Source organism: Pinus tabuliformis, chromosome Q, assembly GCF_031772625.1.
Source record: "Pinus tabuliformis cultivar Carrire ecotype Pingquan chromosome Q, CPIR1, whole genome shotgun sequence".
In the NCBI taxonomy this organism is placed as follows: domain Eukaryota; kingdom Viridiplantae; phylum Streptophyta; class Pinopsida; order Pinales; family Pinaceae; genus Pinus; species Pinus tabuliformis.
The window spans coordinates 754,061,312-754,084,943 of NC_142296.1; the positions used below are offsets into that span (position 1 = coordinate 754,061,312).

At 40.3% G+C, this 23,632-nt stretch overlaps 1 protein-coding gene across 2 annotated transcripts in view; it reads right to left on the reverse strand.

Annotated features, from left to right (window-relative positions):
* Window positions 1-23,632, reverse strand: part of GSH1 (glutamate-cysteine ligase) — a 406,219-nt gene that overhangs the window by 295,844 nt on the left and 86,743 nt on the right. For both annotated transcript variants that reach the window (XM_089385200.1, XM_089385199.1), the window contains exons 3-4: window positions 5,065-5,215; window positions 4,505-4,612 (exon numbers count right to left, since the gene is read on the reverse strand). In XM_089385200.1, coding sequence (XP_089241326.1) covers window positions 4,505-4,612; window positions 5,065-5,215 — 259 coding nt within the window. The remainder of the gene's footprint in view (window positions 1-4,504; window positions 4,613-5,064; window positions 5,216-23,632) is intronic.

Sequence of the window (23,632 nt, forward strand, 5' to 3'; positions counted from 1 at the left end):
TTCCTCCAATGGAGTCGCAAAATAATGATCAGTGTTGTCGTATGGGCAACAAGACACATGTTTAGTGTCCCCAACAACAGCGCCAAAACGCCACCACAAAATCTAGCAGGCCTTGGAGAGGGAAACCCTACAAGACGAGTTAGACAAATTTCTAACAATGGGGTAGAGGCCCAATGTCACCTTAGCGAAAACCCCTACTCTTTATAGACTTTCACCAATGGGAGGAGTCCCGGTAGGAGGGAGATCAATTAAAATCGATATGTTAGGTATAAGGCACAAAGTGATCAAGCTAGAGCTCATTCAAGAGAGAGACTCAATAATGGCTCAAGGCTTCAAGGAAGAAAAACGGTCTCTAAGAAAAGCCCTAGAATCAAGGTTCAAGACCTAGGGTTTTGAGGTTTTCCAATGGTGATAGTTATTCACAAGGTCAAGAACAAAGAGAAAGGGTTTCTTGAAAAGATAATCAGCCATTCCAAAGATCACGAAAGCCCACAAGTTAAGGGAGAAAAACTAGGGTTTCCCTCTTAGGGCAAGACCTAGGGAAAGATATTTTATGAACAAAATTTGAGTGCATGCCCATCAAAATGATAGGTCATGTAGCCAAGACCTACCTCTTGATGTTTAAGATCTCAAACCCCCAAAAAACCTCCTCCCTAAAATTTCGCTCCAAGCCCTTGTTTTTCTCTCTAGCCTTAAAAGGACCAAATTTGAAGAGTTATTTATGGGGAAAATTTTGAGATGATCACCAAAGACTTGGACTACCGCCTTGTCCTTTAGGCTTATAGAATCGAGGATGTGATAGATAAGCCAAATTTGTTGCTAAGGAGGCCGAAATTTGATGCCCTAGGTATCAAAATCCCAACATTTACCTATTCAATGATAAATGGAGTTTGATAGAGAGTTATAAATATTCTTCCACTAGGAACACTCATTACATGTTATAATATGAGTAATATATGCAATTCTCAACTAGATAGGTTGTAAAAATTATTTTCAACAAATTAGGGCACAATCAAGCATAATCTACAAGCAACAATTCCATACATTAGAAAAAATCATAATGACAATATTCAATAATAGGCACTTAAAAGATAACATGTAGTATATCCATCCACTTATCAAAGAAATAGCTCCAAAGACAATCCAAAATAGTTTCCAAACATCAAAATGCATTCCAAGAATCTCCAATAACCAAGAAGGAACAAGTGTGAATTCTCTTATGAGGTCTGAATTCTCCAAGTGATGATCATGAGAGAGTTAAATGACTTGGGCAAATACTAAGTGAGTCTACAAGCCAACCTCATGGCCAATGTAGAAACATAACAATTAACCCACAAAGAGGCTGAAATGTTGACGTCATGCATGTGTATCCCTTCTAGGGCATGCGTTGGGCTCCTCCAGTGCCAGAGTAAGTGTAGAGGGCTCCAAAAATCATGATCTGGGGGTTGGACCCTAAATCTCCATGCAAATCATCCAGTGGACTCTAGTTTTGTGTTCGGGGTACAAAATGGGTCTCTTGGGTCTCCTGATGATCAAATAGCCTAATTTTGCTCCAATGTTGAGGGCTCTCAGGATGGTGTTAGCCTCCTATGTCTCAAGGGCTGAGACAAACCTCATTTGGGCCTCAGATCAACAACCAAACCATGTGATCACTTCTAAGCTAGTTGTGGCACGTTGGTCCAAGTGCATTATCTTATGAATAATGTGGGTCAAAGTGCAAACTGTTGGTGGTGTTGTAGATAACCATGGAATGGAATGATGCTCTGCAAATGGTAGGAGTCCCATGGCTCTCAAGGCTTCACCTATAGGGTGTTATAATGCTATTCTATTGGACTTGGGTCCCAGTTAAGTTGCCCAACCCATGAAGAAAACCATCAATCAATCACACACAATGTTCAGTGTTGCATCTTCACCATTAGGTACAATGATCATTAGTGCATCTAAGTGAACCAAACTTTATAATCAAGGGCAAATTGAGACTTCATATGGGGCTTCTCTTCCAAATTTGGGACTTTAATCTCATAATAGTGTTACCTCCCTAAGTAGGAGTGGGTAATAAACGACCCTATTAGCTATCCGTGGCCCCTAAGGGGAAATACATGTCCATGGTACATCCTTTAACTAATAGGTAGCATATGAATAATGATGAAATGGATGGGTATAAGGGGGTCTCAGAGCCAAATTCCATGGACCAAGGGCTAGCAATAATAAGGCGGTCCACATATTGGGTATATAGATGTGAGGAGCAATTGTGGATGCATGAGTTACCCTAGCCTTTGTTTTTCCACCCCTTTATAATTGCCTTTTTCTTTTTCTTGATTTTTCTTTGTATTATTGCTCGAAGCTCTAGGAAATGAGAACATGTTATGAATGATGTATAGTAGTTATTAACCCGTTAAAGGTGGGGCAGTTAATCACCCACCAGGGGTTGGGACATGCATGAGTTCCTTTTATGATGTGATGGTGCAACTAGTGGCCCTAGCAACCAGGGTGATAGCCATAATGATAAGGGGTGGAGCTCATGCTTGGCTTTTAAGTTTTGCCCACGCACTTTATTTAATGTCCTAACCAGCTTTTTCATTTTATAATTTTCCTTTTTTTGTCTCTTGCTTGTGGCCATGATATGCTTTTAACTTTCTTTTAGCTGCATCAAACTCTGGTGCAACGTTTCCAGGCCCGACCCAAATATGTGGACAAGGGGAGAGGGTGTGCCAACACCTTGTCGACCCAATAGTCATGTGGGCCCAGAGAAGGGAAATAGTGAATAGGGCTCGTAATGTGCAAAGGGAAGTAATAAATATGGTATGGGGATATGGAACCACGCTATTGAAATTGGGGTTTCCCAGGTAGTGCCCTTCCTAAAGCCATAGGCCAATATGGAAGGTCCCACAAGACTAGGATTGAAGATTAACCCCCCATGTAAGGTGAGGGAATAAAACCACATTCAATGCCCCTCCTTCCAAATCACCCAATAATTCATGCCAAAATGCCCACATGAAAAACAATCATAAGCACCTGATTGCACAATGAAAAACATACCTTTTGGGTCAGATTGCCCACCTTTTAACATATGCTCCTAATGAGCGAGGAAACATACAACTGATGCAGGTGGCAGAGATAAAGTGGCACATCACATCAGCTACAAGGTGGCAATCAGGGGCTGCTAGCGACTGTCTGGAAGAAGATGAATAGAAGAAATGTTCTCCTAGGGGTACCCACTTTAGGTGGGTAACAAACTCTAAGTACAGTGATTGATGTAGCAAATCATTGTTGTGAGGGCAGATTTGTTGAAGACCCTAAGTGCAGTGACTTTGAAGCAGCCGAGTTGTTGTCAGAGGGTGGACTTTTGAAGGCCTATGTTCAGTGACAAAGGAGGAGTATTGTCATTGATAGAAGGCAGAAGTGTGAAGCTGACATGTGCAAGCAAATCTCAAGATGCAGAGGAACTTGTGAGCAGCTAGGGCAAAGGTATTGAAGCAGCATATTCTCTGCAAGTCGAGGTAGCAAAGGACCTGCCAGCTGTTCAAGACAAGTGAACTGAAAGGGCTACTGTAAGCGCTTATTCAGCAAGTCAAGTTGTTCTTTTTCTTGGGCAGATTGATTGTCATGTGTTGTTGACATCAAGCCCTAGTTTTCCTTGTATCAGGGCTAATTATAAGGGTCGTGATCCCTGGTATGGGAGCCCTGTGTTTTTTGTATTAAAGTTGTAATGCAAGCAACTTTTGGGATGCAAAAATTGTTGTTTACTTCATTGATTTTTCCTCAGTGTTTCTATCACTAAACTCTAGTGAGCACATCGTGCTTTAGCTCCATCTCTATGGTTGTAGTCAAAAGGCCCCCCTTTCCTCTGCTCTTCATTTCTCCCTTCTTTGAGTCCTACAGGCCTTTCTTCCCAACCGACATTGGCTCAGCAAACCACCTCCACAAGAATGAGTAACAAAACTCCCAACTTCCCGTAACTTTAAAACAATGACCAACTCTCTTCAGCATTTGAAGCTTTAATCTGCAAAAACTCCCATTTGTAATCTGTTGAAAGATGACTAGTCAATCTCCTCATTGGCTGGGTTAAGGGAGGCCATGAACAACACCATCCTCAAGATCTTTCACATTTTTTAAAGTTAAAGATCCTAATCTGTAAGAGTTATTTAAATTTCATTTTGGTGATATCTTAATTTTACTTATGTAAAGATATTTAAAATCAATAATTACACATTCTTACAGAAGAAAACATCACTTTCCACATTCCCTATAAAGTTAATTAGATCGTTCAAATTTTGCACATTTCTCCATTTCAAGTAACTTACATGTAAGGCTATACCAAAAGCATAAACTCAAACAACATATAAGCAGCTTCCAAATACCATCTAGAAGCATTGTAAAGGTGGACACTACTTTATTAGATATAAGCACTATCCTGAAACATCCAGAGGCCTCAGGTGAGAAAAATATGCAGATATACACTAACACCTTGAACAAAAGAAAATTTTAAAATTCAAAAACTAACCTGATAAAGATGTGAATTGACTTCCGCACAAGTCTGATGCAAAGTTTCTAATGGAGCACCACTGAGCTCGAATTGCCCACCTGGCTCTAGTGATATGCTTTGCTTATCCTGGTCACTCCCACCAGAAAAACATTACAATTGCCTATTTGATTATCTTCTCCATCCAGAGAAAGTTTAATAATATTATCTCATGCAAAGGCCTAGATCAAGAAAAAGTGGATAACGCTACAACCCTGGGCCGATAAAATAATAATACCACTTAAATTTGTGAAAAACAAAAACCAAAGCAAATAAAATGAGGAAAATGAAAGACGATTGTAAGAACTAACAAAGAATTCGCACTGAAAAAGCAAACATAGCACAAAAGTATACTATTACTAATTTAATTTCAATTGAATGAAAAAGGCAAACATTGCACCAAAGTGATTAGGCACGAAAAGAAGACATCCAACATTTTATGTCAATGGTGACCAATGAAATTATAGACTATTTTTTCTTTTAAGTTTCGAAAATGAATTTTCCAGAGTACACAACGAGAAAAAACTGATTTCTAGTTCTACCTGTTTGAGGCCAATAATAAAATCTCCTTCCATAACCTTATCCCAACTGAAACGTTCTGCCATGCCCTGAAGTAATTCTGAAATTTGTTCGTACTTCATGGGTTGCAAAGTAGTCTGTTGAAAACCAAACTTTTCATGTTCGGTCCCAATCCTGTAAAAAGAAGATCAAATAGAACAGTACTATAGATATATTGTATATACAATTTCTGAAAAGTTAATTAATCCAGATAAATAGAGCATGGCTACTATAGAAAATGAGAATTTCAATGTAAAAACCAACAAATAATTAAAAAGTACTAAGCGTAACATATGACAAACACAAACTACCTCCAAAAAAAATTAAAAAATGTGATTTCACTACGTAGTATCCTCAATTTTAAACAAACTAACAATAATGGTCAGCTTCCCCAAATACATTCAAAGACCTGAAAACACAATTTGTAATATCCCCAATTTTGATTTTCCGCACTAGAGACACTTTTGGGAAAAAAGGAAACATTTTCGGCATTGGGACTTAGGAGGAAAAAGGAAAATAACGGCCTTAGTGGAGAGTGGGGACCACAAGGAGAGAAAATTCGAGGAGGCAATTTGCACTAGTGAGAAGAAAGAGAAAGGAAAGGGTGTGAATTAGTGAAGGTGGGGACCACCAAGGGAGAGAGGGCCAGCAATTATAAATAGAGCTTGGAGGCCTCCGCTTGGTATCTTTGATCATTTGACAATTTAACATTAGTTCCCTTGAGCTGCTTAGCCAAGACAACCATGATGTTCAGCACAAGGAATTTCCAAGCGGAAATTCCACCCTCATTTCGGAGAACTTCAAGAGTCTACCTAGTGAGGCAATTTGGGGAGCTCAATTCAGAGTTTCCATTGAGCATGTTTGTAGGTTATTTCAGCTGGTACACATTTCTTCTAGGGCGCAAAAGTGATTCGAATTGCTTGTGGGCAGATCAATTATAGACGAGTAGAATACCGGAGGATTTGCGATTGTTTTCCCCTATTTTAGCCAGAGATTTTGTGGTGATTAGTAGGGCTGATTTTGAGGGAATTCTTGGGGCCAAAATTCTACGTTTCTGGAAGTGCGCAGGGGTCTCCAAGTAGGCTTGTGTAGGGGCTGAAGGAATAGAGGTTGAGGAGAGATAAGGGACGAAGATTGGAGGTATTCCTCAAGGGAGAATTTAGCCAGAGTTGGGAGAGATCTCCAGTGGTGGATTTGGGCTTAATCCAGTAGTATCAGTACTATGGGGCATTTTCTGGCCAAATTGAGCAATTTGCACTTGTTGAGGGTCACCGGGGGTCGGTGGATTTAGCACAAACCCTTTCTGGGTTTTTGTGGTTTTATTGAGAGGAGTTTCCAACTAATTTTACAAAATTTTCCAGGCAATGTTTGGGCCTGAAATCCTCATTCTTATAGCAGGGTGAATTGTTGGTTAGACAGAGAATTTGCATCACCTTGTGGGTTTAATTTTGGCTTGGAGATAGAAAATTCTGAGTATTTTTGTGTTTGAGGAGATGAGCTCGCGGCTGCAATTTTAGAGCATTCCAGGCATTATTTTAAGCAAGACGACCAATTCCATTCAACATTCAACAGCAGAGTTTCTAGGCAACTTCGAGCTACAAATTTGGGCCAATTCCAACACCTAGTCCTACACATTCTCACCTCGGTTTTGCGTTGCTTGATGTAACAAGCCCAGGTTCTATGAATTTCATCCTATTGTACTTGATTTTCCATGCATAATTAACAAAATGGCTCAAAACTATTGCCCAGATTTTGGTGTTTTTTTATTTGTGCTCTTGTTCAGATTTTTATTGTTGTAGTTTAGTTCATGCATTTGTTATTTGTTGTATTTTCCTAATTTGGAATAATACAATGGTAGCAGAGCATGATCTTGGCCAGTTATGGGGAAGCTAGCAAGATCATGAAGGTGTTGGATTTTCACAATGACGGGTGAAACCATAGACAAACCCATGGCTCAAGGAAGATACAGTATGTAGGAATTCTCTGGTGGAATCTATTGGAACGATGAGAGGTTGGCCCAGTTGAGGAAGGTGATGGACCATATCCATCCTCAGCCTTATAGCAAAGACACTAGAAGTGCGCAGGCCATGGGGGTGCAGCCATTTACACCATGTGGAGAAAGTCAACAGAATCAAGGCACCAGACCTCCTCAAAAGGAGGACAGGACAGCAGCAGTTAGAGGGTGAGAGCAGGGGGTGCTTCTGCCGGTGGAGACCTGACTTTAGATATCATGAGACTGAGGAGGAGGTTAAGCATGAGGCAGAGGACTCGTAGGAGTGTGAGGAGCAAATCGATATACCCAGTGTGGCACAGGAGTCACCATTGTTGGAGACCTCTTTGATAGCACTAGTTGACACCTTGGTAGAGAGAGTAGAGCATACACCCATAGAGCCATCTGTTGATGAGGTGTCATTCCTAGATGGGGTGCCAGTAAACACAGAGGTACCTGGATCCATGATTGAGTTCCCAGACGGTAGCCACCTACAACAGCATGGAGAACACATAAAGGGACGTGAGCTAGTCATGGAGGGGCACTGTGTGACTCATGTTGAGCCCATGGTCAAGGAGGACAGGCAGTCATCTTTTGGGCTAGCCACCAATTTAGAAAAGGTAGATGCACAGACCATCAGCAGAGTTGCAGTACTTCCAAACAGTAGCTCTCTTCGAGCTTATATAGATGGGGCTTACAACATTGTTAGGCTACCTCTACAGAACAGAGAGAGATGTAGAATGACCCCACCAAATTTTATGTGTCAACCAGACCAATGAGATGAGGCGACATGAGTTGCGCAGGGGGCAGCATTCACAAGATGGGGGTAGTTCCGTGTACGAGAGTTCGTGCTTTTGATCCTTCCCTTGGGGTTGGATGGTGAGAGATCCTAAGTTTGTACTCGGTGGAGTGGGCTAGGCATATGGAGTTGGTCATAGGCTGGAGTGAGGGTCAGCAAGCGTATTCAGGCATCGGGGATACTAGAGGCCCAAGTTGGCATTGGGATCCCAATTGGACTACCTACCATTTACCCAATACATAGATTGACTATGGCATTGGTGGCATAGTTGACCCAGTGGTCAAGCGCACGCAATCGCTAGGGGAGTTTCAGTTAGCACCAATGGCTAGTCAATTTGTGAGGGGACTCCATGGGTCATCTTGCCATGCTGGTTATGCATGACGTTGCAGGATCATCAACACACTCGTGCAGGAGATTGTCGGAGGAGGTGGCATTGGCAGGCCACCAAACAGTGCCTTGTATGGGGCTATGGATTCTCCACAGTTATGTGGGGCATAGGTGGCACAAAGGAGTAGAGCAGTGGTGCTATCGCTACTGGTACACAGGGAGATTAACCTCGCTGGTCCCTCAGGGAGGATTTGGAGGGAAAATCCATGCATCAGAGGGTACGGTGATGCAATGGTGGAGGTGGTGATGCAATGGTGGAGGTAGTGATGCAAGTAGGATGAAGGTCGACGCATACTATTTAAACTTTCGGCCATGGCATCCAGCGGTGTGTAGGAGCGTACAACATCGAGCAGTGGTCCGTAGGTGGGCATGGAGATGCATGGGGGTGTGTCGTAGAGTGGTGGTTTGTGTTATGGAGTAGGTGGAGCGACTCATTTAACATTGAGTACACATGGGAGTGTCTGGTACAGTGATACAGGTAGGGTACGAGATGGTACAAGATGGTACAACAGTAGCAGGGGTTTCCAGTGGTGTACAAGGATAGGTTGCAGTCTATAGTGGCATGCCAAGGAGTATAGGGATACTCGGTGGTATGCAGGGGCGTATGGTGCTACACAGCGAGGTCTTGGAGTGTTGCCTCCAAGGCGACTTAGGGACAAGGACACCAGGCATATCTTTTGGTGTAGTTCACCTAGGATCGATGAGCTTGTAGATGAGCGACATTTTAGGGTATCCATAGGGACTCACATGCATGTCCATCTTCTACATTGCCTGCAGGCACAAATGATTTGGTTGTTTCCCTTTGACACTCTGGGCATGAGCAACAGGGTGCAGGGAGCTCACCTAAGATATTTGGATGGGACTCAGCGCACTAGGGGAGAGACTTCCCAGCAGTGGCATTGGTTCAAGGCACGAGCTGACGGATACAGGTTTAGAGAGTGCGTGGATTGTTGTGAAGGTAGCGTATGTTCCACCTTTGAGTTCACACTTAAGGGGATGCATGACACATTTTGGGCGAGGCACTTCGAGGTGTGACAGAAGCATATACAGCAGGTGGTTGACGTTTCTTACAAGTGGATATTTAGTCTCCAAGCAGTATCGGGCTACACTTTAAGGAGACGGGATAGGAGATCCCATGATGTGGTATGGCAAGCACAGGGCAGTTTTGCATTCACTAGATTGATTCATGTTGTGCGGAGCTTATATATCGATTGCATGTAGGGAGAAAAGACGTGGGGTAGGTGGATTTTAGTAGTCATCGCGACTACACCGCAAAAAATCTAGTTATGGGATCTAGGGATTTAGTTGGCTGACAGGCCACTCCATTTTGTGGGGAGCAGGACCAGAGCAGAGGATGATCTAGCTCACTTTGGGGTTGACACATGGGGGATCACTGAGGCTTCCATTATATGGCGAGGCAGGTTTTTCTAGTTGCAATTCAGGACAGGGATTAGAAATGGATGGGTAGTTATTGACATCATAGAGATACCTGGGCAGGATGAGCTTGGCCTTCATCGATATTTCGCCACCAGATTTCAAGGGAGGAGGATACAACGTGTACCCAATGGACAGCATATTAGAATCGGAGTGGCGCAACGACAGCATGGTCGCACCTTTCTGAGACTAGCATGGGACCCCGGCATCACAATACTTGATAGCGCAGTGACCCTTAGGGATGAGCTGGCTACTACAGGGGAAGGTCATTCAAATCTTCCATTGGGATTTAGTGACTCGTTGATGGCATGGGGAACTTCATCAAAATGGCAGGTTGGTCAGCAAGAGGATATCAGGGTAAGCTCATGCGGGAGAGACTTAATCCTCACAGGGATTGGGTTGTATCTTCAGGAGCTTACTCCTAGAGTGCATGAGGTCGACTACTTAGTAGGGTAGCTTCATGGCAAGTTGGAAAGAGTCCTACATTATCATGATGGTCTACTTAGTAGCAGTAAGCAGGGGGGCAGCAATTATAAATAGAGCTTGGAGGCCTCCATTTGGTATCTTTTATCATTTGACAATTTAACACTACTTCTCTTGAGTTGCTTATCCAAGACAACTGTGTTGTTTAGCACAAGAAATTTTTGAGTGGAAATTCCAACCTCATTTTGGAGAACTTCGAGTGTCTCCCTAGTGAGGCAATTTTGGGAGCTCAATCCAGAGTTTGCATTAGGCATATTTGTAGGTTATTTCAGCTAGTACGTGTTTCTTCTAGGGCAGAAAAGTGATTCGAATTGCTCGTGGGGAGATCAATTACAGAGGAGTAGAACACCAGAGGATTTGCGGGTGTTTTCCCCTATTTTAGTCGAAGACTTTGTTGTGATTAGTAGGGTTGAGGTTGAGGGAATTCTTGGCGCCGAACTTCTACATTTCTGGAAGTGCGCAGGGGTCTCCAGGTAGGGTTGTGTGGGGGCTGGAGGAAACGAGGTTGAAGAGAGATAAGGGTCGAAGATTGGAGGTATTCTTCAGGGGTGAATTTAGCCAGAGTTGGGAGAGATTTCCAGTGGTGGATTTGGGCTTAATTCAACAGTATCAGTATTGTGAGGCGTTTTTTGGCCAAATTGGGCAATTTGCACTTGTTGGGGGTGTAATGTTCCAAACATAAACAAACAGTGATATACAAAAGAAAATATGATTCCTACACAGAAAAATTAAATGATAAGCAATTATTCAATACACAACATAAATGAGAACCAGCTGAGCCATTTTATTAATGGAAAGGAGCAAGTACAATAGTGTGGAAAATGCACCTGGGCTTGCCTCAAGGGCAAGCTTGACAGAACCCAGGTGTCAAACAGTAATCTAAACGCTGGAAAGTAACTGCTCCTCTAATGCTCTGCGTTGTCTCCCAGTAACTCCAACTGCTGGCTAGAAAGGAGTTGCATGAAACCTCGTCTCTGGTGCTCAAAAGATTATGAAACTTCAGCCACAAGCTCCTTGGCCAAAACCCACAAAAACCCAGAAAGGGTTTGGTCTGAATCCAGCCTCCAAAATTCAACCTCCTTTATGGCCCATGCCCTCCAAACAGCTCCAGAAATACGGCCTGCAAGGAGTGACCACAAAGTTGTCCTCCAAGCTCTGAAAGGGAAGTAAACACCACTCCAAATATCTCCTCTAACCTCCACGACAAAGCTCACCTCAAGGACTAATATTCTACCCACCAAATGAGCTCCCAAACACTGCCTCTGCGTTGGCCCAGGTAGTGCGAAAGTCACACTACCTCTACGCTGGCCCAGGTGGTGCGAAAGTCACACTGCCAAGCCAGAAGCTCAATCAACTCCCAAACTCTCCCAAATGCTGACAATCCTCCCTAGCCTCCCCTCTGGAAAAATCTCACATCAAATCTCCACTGCTAAGCACCACCAACAAACTCTGCCTCCTCTCCACTGCGTCCTCCAATAATATGCACTACCTAGAAGGAAATGCTACTGCTGGAAATCACAATGTAATCCTCCTCCTGAAGAAATGAAGAAAACCTTCCTAAGGTGGCACTCGAAGTCCCCCGAAGAAAGGGTGAGCTCTTCGCCTGAAGAACTTGTGCTACACAGCTAGTGACTCGACTAAGCAACTCGGGCAACCGAAGAGAAATTGATATACTCCAATGATGCCTGAGAAGAGGAGAGTTGCCCTCCCTATATAGTTTTCGTGGAGCACTTTTCCCTCCATTTCGTCCTCCATCGTGGGCCCTCACTTAACCACCATCATGCAAAAGTTAACCCCCTCCATGCAAATCGAACTAGGGAGTGTGTAATTCCCTAGTGAGGGTGGCCCCCATGTGTAACTTAACTACAAAACAAAAATCTTCTCCTAGTCTAATCTCCTAATAAAATCGAATGGGGTCCACTAACTCCAAAATTGGCCCCGTAATACAAAAATTAATCTTGTTCCAAAATGATTTAGGAAGGGACATGACAGGGGGTCACCGGGAGTCAGTGGATTCAGCCCAAACCTTTTCTGGATTTTTGTGGGTTTATTGAGACAAGTCTCCAAATAATTTTACAGAATCTTTCAAGCGATATTTGGGGCCTGAAATCCTCATTCTTATAGCAGGGCGAATTGCTGGTTCGTCGAGGAATTTGCATCACTTTGTGGGTTCAATTTTGGCTTGGAGATAGGCCAAACCTTTTCTGGGCATTTTCGGGTTTGAGGAGAGGAGCTCGTAGCTGTAATTTTAGGGCATTCTGGGCATTATTTTGAATAGGATGGCCAATTACATTTAGCAATCAGCAACAAAGTTTCTGGGCAAGTTCGGGCTATAGATTTGGGCCAATTCCAACACTTGATCCTACACATTCTCACCTGGGTTTTGCGTTGCTTGTTGTAGCAAGCCCAGGTTCTATGGATTTCATCCTATTGTACTTGATTTTCCATGCATAATTAATAAAATGGCTCAAAATTATTGCCTAGATTTTGGGGTTTTCTGATTTGTGCTCTTGTTCAGATTTTTATTGCTGTAGTTTAGTTCATGCATCTGTTATTTGTTGTATTTTCCTAGTTTGGAATATTACACAATTAATCTAATATATTATAATGATGTCCAAGATTTACATAATACCCTAATATACATTTTCAAAGTATAAGTGCCTTATTTTATATTTTAACTGATAGTCAACAATATAGTTTATGTCTTCTACTTAGCCCAGAAATATGTATTCAAGATGAAAAGAAGGCTCAGCATCAGCAAATCTTTCAAGATATTGCATCCTTGATCCATGGTTTAAAGTTAAAACTAATACCTCTTTTTGCCACCAAATATAAAATAGATGACTTTATTGTTGAAATATTGACATGACTCTCATATGCTAACCTCTAGCATTTGTTTTGTACCTAAACATATCCTTATTATGCAATTAGATACTATGAAGATTAGTTATTTCACATCTAAACCCGATGTGTTAGTCCTAGGTATTTATGCTTTTACATTTGAATGTAACAAGGGCCTGAGTTACCTCTAAAGTCAACATAAACCCCAAGATAGGGTTTCTCTCTCTTTATATAAAAAGAGTTTTTCCCCGTTCTTTTGTGGCTTATATGATTTCAACTATCTATTGAAAAAAAATCTTCCATAAAGATCCCTCCACAACATTCAAATTTGCAGGGGTAATCCACTAGGGTAAATACAGGCCCAGAATAAACTTGGTTTTTTTGGCTTTTACTCTTGTTGCTCTGAAATTGCAACTATGATATCTCTGTTTTATCCCAGTTCATATATATATTTGCACGAGTGTCTCAATTTGTATAAAAGCACACTACAGAATTGACCAAGACTCTACTTATGCAAATTCCAAATGCTTGTGTGGAATATTTTATCGTCAATTTAACTATGTGGATCATGGGTCCCGAAGATCGGTTACCGCTATATCCAAGGAATATTTGAACCAGGCAGATCCACCCAGCGAGATCACTTCCTGTCGACTCAACCACGTTATCTAAACATGAGAGTGTCGAGAGAATTGAACCCGTGACCTTTCAATAACAAAGGTGCTTTAATGACAGGGACTAAACCAATTGAGCAAACCCTTGGGGCTTCTTATTGACTATACTTATTAGCATAGCCATACAAATTAAATGGTTGGTAAATGCTAATAGGCATCAATTCAGAGTAAGTATCAAAACACTTACCTCATCATACATCTCAAGTTGCTAAAATTAAAAAAGTAGTAAAAATTAAGTAAATTATAATAGTGTTTAAAATAATAGCAATTATTATTATTAATGATAAAAAGAATTAATATATAAGTCAAACTATATATATTAAAAAAACATGTAACAAGATTCTTAATCATGGAGATTCATTCCTACTTTATACTGGAGATTCTTAATCTGTAAATAGGCTTTGTCACAATATCATGGGCTAATATTATGGCTTAAGAATACCACCTGTCCAAAAAACCATCTCATTTCATGACACTTGTTCATAGGACATTTTTTTAATTAATAAATTTAGTTAAAAGACATAACTAATTTGGAAATAAATCTTGGCCTTTGATTTTTGTATACTACTAAAAATATTCTATGAAGGTTAAATCCCTACCATCCACCTAAAAATTATTGATAGTTAATTAAAATTATGGAAGCCCTATTCCAAAATAGACATGCCTATCAGCATAAAAAGTTATGTCTAACTGAATCAAGATCTTGCTACTTGGATTCAATTTGTATAACAACAAATTGGATGTTTACAAGATATCATGCTCCAAAGGTGCAAGATTTCCTCAATTGTATGTAAACGGAAATACTGATATGAACTCAACTCTTGAGGGATTCGTTTCATGACTTCAAAAATAATTTACCTTTTAATACATATGGTGTAAACCAAAAATCTTACATTTGCTATTTGTTACCTGCTAACTTCTACCTAGCAGAAATGATGACCCCATGGCCCAATGTACAATGCACCTATCAAATTTTCAGAGTTCAGAAGTCCAACAAGGCAAATCTTGCCCCTTTCTTCTCTCTTTTATCTTCTCTCCCTATGCAAATTATGTGTCCCTGTGGCAAAATTGTATAAAATGACACTAGCATGATGAACTTATGTAAAACCCTTGGGCCTAGTTACTAAGTAAGCTAGTCCAGAGTGTTTTTTCACATAATTGAGTTTTTTCACCCATAACCTCCAAAGTTGAAGTGTGTCTTAATAACTGAGCCTTGAGTGGTTTTCTAAGTCTAGGGCCAATGTATATTACCATGTTAGGAATTTCCCAAAGTCTCATGGAATTGTATTACGTATTTCTAGGAATTTTTAATAATTAAAAATTTCCCGCAAAACGGGAATTTTTAATAAATTTCTATGTAAGACAAAAATTGGCACTAGAAAATGTTGTATGGCATGCAAGTACTCAAAATTCATACTCAAAGTACCAACATTATCCTAGTACCCACTTTGGAGTACAAAAATTTGATTTTTCCTCACCAAAATTCACTTTTATTCCAAAAAGTGAGGAAAAAAACAAGAAAAAACAAAATTGAATAATTGAATAACTGGGGACAACCCAGAAACATGATTTTAGTTGACTAGAAGTCACAAGCAGTGATGTAGAGTAACAAGGAACTCAAGACTGATTTAAAGTGATGACTTGGAGGCTAATCTAAAGGCCCACAAGGGAGGCCGAGTTGACTGCCCACTAAGCTGAGTTAGCTACGAGTCTATGAGTGTCGAGTTCCTTCTTTCATGCAGGCAGAGTCCCCTCTTTATTGCTAACCAAATTGCATGATTAGGGTGGCTAAGTTAACTGGGAGATAGTGTCAGTTAAGTGGAGAGTTCACTCCCCCTTAAACTCCTCTAATGCTACATGTTTCTCTTGACTGCCATATGATGCCCCTTGAGGAGATACGCAGACACACATGGCAGATATTTTTTGACAGCAAACTCCACACTTGTACCAACTCGCTTTGTTTGGGGATATCACTTGGATATTTGTTCAAATTGCAAAAGCCCTCACATCTCCACTTGTCTCTTCACTGCCCACATTGCTCCCTCAAGATTTACGTTGCTCCCTCTTGGTTGCCACATGCAGCAGTTTAGTGGATACTTGTAGCAGCTCGTTGAGCCTTGGGATTGTCACTCTTACACTTGTAACTATCTTCCTCTTTGGGATGTTCTCCCAATTTCTTATAAATGTAAGCCCCCTTCTCATAGCTTGGCATAATGGGAGCTTGAGAGCTTGGGAGACGTCGTTTTAATTGTTCTATCTTGATAATAATACAAAAAGGCTTTGGAAGTCTGTGATTTGGTAGTCATGTGTGGTTTGTCTAGCTCTCCATTTGAGGTAACTTGTTGTGCTTTCAATTTAATTGTTTAACAATTGTACTTGGGCCTTGATGTTGAAATTGTAACTAGGTTCAATCTTCATAATGTATAGTTTGTCATTGATTATAGTTTGTTAAGCATGTTCTTCATGTTGGAGTCAAAAATATTTGATTTGAGTCAAAAGAAACCTTGTTGGACAACAAAGACCTTGTTGTTGTCTGTCAAATTCCTAGATATTTCAAAGATGCCTATAATCTACCATCAGGATAAAGATGCCCATAAAAACATCCACATTACTTTGCTGTCGGCCAAATTCCCAGATATTTCAAAGATGCCTATAATCTACAAACAAAATAAAAATGCCCATAAAAACATCTATATTGCTAAAAGAATGAAAAAAATGAATTTCTAAAAATGTATTTTGTTCCTCATGTAGGCCAAGTCGGACCTTTAAGAAAACAAGTCGGCTCAGCGTAATGGCACTCGTTCACTTGGAGAGAAGATCATTTATTAGACCTACTCGCATTCCTCCTTGGATCAGATCAAATCATTACTCTCGAGGTTTTACATGAAGGAATTTGAAGCTCTTATCTCTTCTTCAAATGAAGTTCGGGGTATACATCCATCATATCCATACGAAGTTCTGGATAGGTTTCTATGGCAATTCAAAGCTCCTTCCTATGGTTATACGAGATTCTGAGATTGATATGGAGTTTTTGTGGTTGGAACAAAAGATGGTTTTCTGACCCTAATTAAGGATAAACCTGTGAACAATCCTATGACTGACATGTGGCAGAATTAAAGAATACTTGTCTTGAATCTTGGAGGGTGGACTTGCCACTTGAAGGATGTTAGTTTTTGGTAGCATCAGAAGTGCTCTAGCCTTGAAAATTGGTGGAGAGGCTAAGGCACATGAGTTCTAAAGAACGCAGAAACCGTTTGGTGAAATTCCACTCGAATTGTATTTTATTAAAATAATTAATATTTTTAATGGGGTTCCTAAGTCTAAACTTAGGAAAATTAAAATATTAATGGGTATTAATCAAAATATGGGTGAGAATGATCTAGAAGGTAGATCAAGTCATGTTTTAATCTTAGCCATTGATTACAAACTTAATCTCGGTCGTTGAAGACTCAACAGGAAAAGTATAAAATGGAGGCTTGGTGTTTATTTGGAAACACACATGGAGAGAACGAATTGATCAAGAATTCGATTCCTAGGGCAGGGTTTGCTAAGGATTTCAAATTAAGTGATCATTCTACAACAGAGGGGCAGTGAGAATGAGGGAGAAGAACTTTCTGGAGAATACAGGCAGAGAGGCGGAGAGAGCCAGCAAAGCAAAAAAGTTGTTTGTCACACAGAAGCTGGAACTGTCGGAACAGTCGGGAAAGCTGACGCAGAGGGCAGAAGTCGGAACTGTCGAGAACAACCGGAACTGTCGAGAACTGCCGGAACAGTCGGGAAAGTTGACGTAGAGGGCAGAAGCCGAAACTATCGGGAACAGCAGGAACTGTAGAGAACTGTCGGAACAATGTAGAAAGTTGACATAGAGGGCAGAAACCGGAACTGTCGGGACTCGGGAATAGCCGGAACTGTCGGGAATAATGGAACTGCTGGAACAACCAGGAAAGCTGATGCAGAAGGCAAAAACCAAAACTGTTAGGAACAGCCGAAACTGTCGGGAACTGCCAGAACAGCCGAGAAAGTTGACGCAGAGGGCAGAAGCTGGAACTGTCGGGAACAGCCAGAACTGCCGGGAACTACCGGAACAGCGGGGAAAGCTGACATAGAGGGTAGAAGCCAGAACTGTTGGGAACAGCCAAAACTGCCAGGAACTGTCGAAACAGCTGGGAAAGCTGACGCAGAGCGCAGAAGAGGTGACACAGAAATAGTCGAGGTTAGCCAGTCTTGTGCCAGATCAACCAGAATTCTACCAGGTGAAGTGAGGTAAAACTCACTCGGATTTTCCACCAATGTTTTCTCTGTAAAGGATTGCTAGATGAGCATCCTAGATTTGTATTCAAATATTTCTCCTGCATAATATTAAAACTCTCAGAGCTACTGCACCGGTTTCCTGCATTGGGTTTTTCCGAGGACTATTGTGTCCAAAAATATGTGTGTCCCACTGTCCTATGTATCTTGTTCTTTTCTCTGTTCTCTATTGCATGAAATCAAATATTTCATTAGTGTAGGCTGCAGAAGTAATTTGCTTCAGTATTCAGAAGAATAACTTGAAGAATGTAATTTAAAAATCAAGTAGGTGAAGTAGATTCAAATTTTTTGTAGTAGGGGTTCCTTCAATAGTTGGAATTTTCACATAGGATGGTTGTTTTGCTTAGTGTAATGGTTAGTTTTGCTGAGAAACCAAGTGCTAGATAGTTTAATGCTCGATTCCTTTTTCTTGATAATTACTTGTGAATGTTAGTTGTCTTATTAATTTTATGTTCTCTTCATCAAGCAATTACACAAAACTTCAAAGCATAAAGATCATAACAAGACAAAGAACACAAGAAATTAGGCTCCAAGCCAAGGAAAATCCCCACAAGGAGGAAAACCCAACAATCCTTCTCTTATAGAATTAGATCAAAATGAGATATCCAAGACCCAAGACCAAGACTACCACGAAGATTCCAATTCAAACCTCCTCCAAGTCTCCTCCAATCAAGTCAAAGTCAACATTGGTCAAACCTTCTAAAATTTGGTCAAATCACATAAAATTTCATCCCTGCAGTAGAGGCTGAATTTTGTCCCTGTAATAGCCTCAGAAGATCACAAAAGCTTTGCACATATGAGCAAAACTAGGGCAGAAAACTCGTCTTCTCTCTCTCCTTTGACTTCGGTTGTCTTATCTTCTTGTTTTGGCACAAAAATCGATGATAAATGTGATGAGTGAATGAATGACTCCAAGAGGTCAAGTTGACTCATATATAGTTGTCCAAAAAGGTCGAATTGCTATCACATAGGTCGACTTGTCCAAGGAGAGCCTACTTGGTCTGTGTTTGACTCTGACTTAAAAATAAATAAAAAACTTTTTATTTTCTTACAAAAGTCCAAATGGAACTTAACGTAGAGGCCAAATTTCAGCCCTGTAAATGCCTCAGAAAATCACAGAAACTTCACACGTATGAGTAGAACTAGGGCAGAAAATTCGTCTTCTCTCTCTCATTTGACTTCTTTCTTCTTTGACTTCGATTGTCTTATCTTCTTGTTTTGCCACAGAAATCGATGATATATGTGATGAGTGAATGAATGACCCCAAGAGGTCGAGTTGACTCTTATATATAATTGTTCAGAAGGGTCGAATTGCTATCACATAGGCCGGCGTATCCAAGGAGGGTCAACTTGGCCTTTGTTTGACTCTTTGACTTAAAAATAAAAAACTTTTTATTTTCTGAAAAAGTCCAAATAGAACTTGACTCAAATACCTTCTTTTTTACTCGTAATAAATTATTTTTGACTCTTTTGACTCAATAAGCATGAAGAACATGCTTTGACCAAAAATAAAATAATAATAATAATGAATATAATAAATATTTTGATGATAAAATTACATTACATTATGAACACTAACACTTGTTACAATTTCAACACTCCCTCTTAACTAGGGAGGTATTCATAATAACACAACAGGATATTCTCAATTTGAAATATTCATATAATAAAGGATCCAGATTGATAAGCATCAACATCATAACTAGCATTTTCACATTACCAAGGCCTCGACAGGTAAGCTCTATCTCTCCACTAGATCAGAGCACAATGTTGGGAGGCATTCCATAGGACATCACCCTACCTCTCTGAGGCACATACTCCACCTAGGATCACCAGAGTATGTCCTCCACAGGATTATTTCCCTCATGGAAATATCTGTCCACCAAACCATTCTTTATCCAAGTCCATGCACTTGACTTAGGGTGTTAATCCTAATTTGCAGTAACTTTGATGTAACCAAGACTTATTAGATAAGCATCCATTTGGGCATACCATGCTCTAGGGGCTTGTTTCAAGCCATATAGAGCTTTCTTCAACCTACAAACATGGGATTCTTTTCCATGGACCTCAAATCCTTGAGGTTGTTCAATGTATACTTCCTCATCAATCGTGCCATTAAGGAAAGCATTTTTCACTTCCATCTGATGTATATTCCATCCCATAGAAGCTACAATCATAGTTTTATAAACCAGTTGGCTTGAACCGGAAACCGATCGTTCATTGGGCGACGGGGTCAAACCAAACAAAAAACCCGGTTTAAGGGCCCATTTCACCAAAAATCCACAAAAATCGGCCCAAATCAGTTAGTTCATTGCCAAGGCCGTTGCGGACCCACACGGCGTCTTTTACGAAGCTTCCCGGGTGTTTTGGAGGGAAAGTAAGGGTTGTTTCCTTCCAAAAACACCCTCTCCAAGCCTTTAAAAGGAGCTCACCCCCCCTCATTTACCTCACACATCTCATTTGGAGTTTTTGTGACTTTTATTGGGAGCCTGGAGTGTGTTGACTAGTCATGCAGCTTGACCCACTCGTGCTTCCATTAGGTCCACTTCTATTGTCATTGGTGGCAGTGTTACTACTAAGGTTGCAGATGAGGTTGAGGCATCCTCAGACTCAGAACCAGATGATGTTTATGTACCTCTTGATGACGATCCTTTGTCTAGTAGTGGTGATGAATTTGATGATTCATCATGTGTAGACTTGTAGTCTTGTAGTAGGCCAATGGCCTCATAGCTTGTAGCATTGTTTTTGGACTTTATAAGACATTTAGAGCCTCATTGTTTATGTATTTTGTCGATGATATGTATTGCACTCTGTTCCATTTTGATAAATTCACCTTTACATGGTATATAGATGAGGAAACTTTGCATATTTTGTCTCTATTGGCTTGGAATCATGGTTTTAAATCGTAAAAATAGTTTTTATTCATTAAATAATAATTATCTAATGCATTTTTTTTAAAACCGGTTCATTGAGATCTGACCAGTCCCAGTTTGATCGGTTCTGGTTTGAAACCCGGTTTATTGGGAGGACCAGTCAAGTCACCTGTTCCAGTTTTTAAAACTATCGCTGCAATACAAATGAGAGATCTAATTGTTGTGTATCTAGCTGTAGGGGCAAATGTTTCATCATAATCAACTCCTCTTTGCTATCAGAATCCTCTTGCTACAAATCTTGCTTTGTATTTATCAATACTTCCATCGGTTGCATGTTTGATTTTATACACCCATTTGGAAATCACAATTGATTTGTCTTTAGATCTAGGAACGATTTCCCAAACATCATTCTTCATTATTGACTGATATTCTTCTATATTGCATTCTTCCATACTTGATGTTTAACTACCTTTTTGTAAGAGGTAGGTTCTTCTTTAATGTGTTTGGTCATATATGTCGCATACCCGGAATATCTCTTGGGTCTCTTGCTTTCTCTTAATGTTCCTTTTGTTGTTGCGTGTCCTTCAGCTTCTTGTAGAGTAGATCTTAACCAAGATGGTCTTTTTTGAGTTTCTGGAATGATGACAGGTTGTACAGATTCATTTGGTCCTTCTAGTTCTTCATGATGATCAATTATAGGTTCTAGAGAATTGTGTTGCCTTGGACTCTCTTCACTGGGAAGGGTAAGTCCTTCATGGGAGTCAATGGCAATGTCTTTAGGCTTCTTGTATGCAACACTTTCATTAAATGCGACATCTCTACTTATTTCAATATGACGTTGTTCCTTGATATAGATTCTATATGCTTTGGATGAGGTACCATAGCCAACAAGATTCATTTCATACCTATTGGGTCCAATTTCTTCCTCTTGTCCTTGGGAATATGACCGTATACCGGACATCCAAAAATTTCGAGATGATCAACATTAGGCTTCTTCCCTGTAAATGCTTCTTCCAGGGTTATGTTGTCAAGAATTTTGTGAGGACTTCTAATTTGAATGTAGACTGTTGTCATAGAGGCTTCTCCCCATAAGAACTTGGGAAGGTCTTGGTCATGTAACATGGCTCTTCAACATTCTTCAAATAGATCAATTCTTCCATTCGGCTACACCATTTATTGAGGATTGTAAGGGACTATTAGCTCCCTCTTAATCCCAGCTTCTTTGCAAAAGGCCACAAGTTCTTCAGAAGTATATTCACCTCCATTATCTGATCTCAGGGTCTTGATCTTCTTTCATGTCATATTCTCCACTTCTACTTTGAACTCTTGGAACTTTTCAAATATTTCATCTTTAGACTTCAAGAAATATATCCAAGTTTTTATGGAATGATCATTAATAAATGTTACATTGTATTAATGACCAGCAAGTGAATTTTCTAATATGGGCCCACAAACATCAGAGTGGATTAGGTCCAAGATTTCTTTGGATCTTGAGTCACTAATAGGAAATGGCTTCTTCACATTTTTGCCAAGAGCACCCCCTTTACAAACTCCTTCATGTTCTTCTTTCAATTGAGGCATACCTATAACCATTTGACTTAAGGATGGCAATATTTTATAAAGCAAGTGGCCATATCTTCTATGCCACAACTCACAATGATTGATGTCCAAATGTACTAAAGCTTAAGGAGAAGGAGTTAGAAGTCTATACAACCTCCCATCACGAATCCCAATAGTCCTTGCATTTTCTATACAAGATCACTTAGCCCAAACAATTACTTTGCCATCAATAAATGCTACCTGTCTCCTTTATCTTCTAAACAAGAAATAGAAAGCAAATTCTTTTTCAAACCTGGAACATAAGGATGTTGTTGAGATGAATGTTACCATCACATTCCAACTCTATGGAGGTAGATCCAATCCCTTTGACTGAATAACTATTTTTATCTCCAAGTTCGACTTTGTGAGAAGAGCTTTCTTTAGATAGGGTATTGAGACGTCCATGTTCACTTGTCATATGCCTTGAGGCTCCACTATCAATTGCCCACATGTTTTCATCTTCAAATGAACCTATAAGTGCAGAGTAGAGACTTCCATCCTTGATTTCCTGAGATAGTTTAGAGCTGAAGTTGGTGATGTATCCTTTGATGGATTCAAAGAGACTCTTTAGAGTCTTGGGACCTTCCTTCATGTCCCTTGCCATTAAGAGAGAGAGAGAAAAGATAGTTGTTGCAAAGATGTCTTTAATCAAAACTACCAACAAATTGTGATCTTCAAGCTTCCTTCCTTCACCTTAACTCTGATACCATGTTGAGAAATGAAGTGCTAGATAGTTTAATGCTTGATTCCTCTTTCTTGATAATTACTTGTGAATGTTAGTGTCTTCTTATTAATTTTATGTTATCTTCATCAAGCAAATATACAAAACTTCAAAGCATAAAGATCATAAAGAGACAAAGAACACTAGAAATTAGGCTCCAAGCTAGGGCAAAACCCCACAAGGGGGAAAACCCAACAATCCTTCTCTTACAGAATCATATCAAAATGAGATATCCAAAACCCAAGACCAAGACCAAGACTGCCACAAAGATTCCAAGTAAACCCTCCTCCAAGTCTCCTCCAATCAAGTCAAAGTCAATGAAAATCAATGCTAGTCAAACCTTCTAAAATATGGTCAAATCATAGAAAATTTTGGCTTTGTAGTAGAGGCTAAATTTTGGCCCTATAATAGCCTCAGAAAATCACAGAAACTTTGCACAGGTGAGC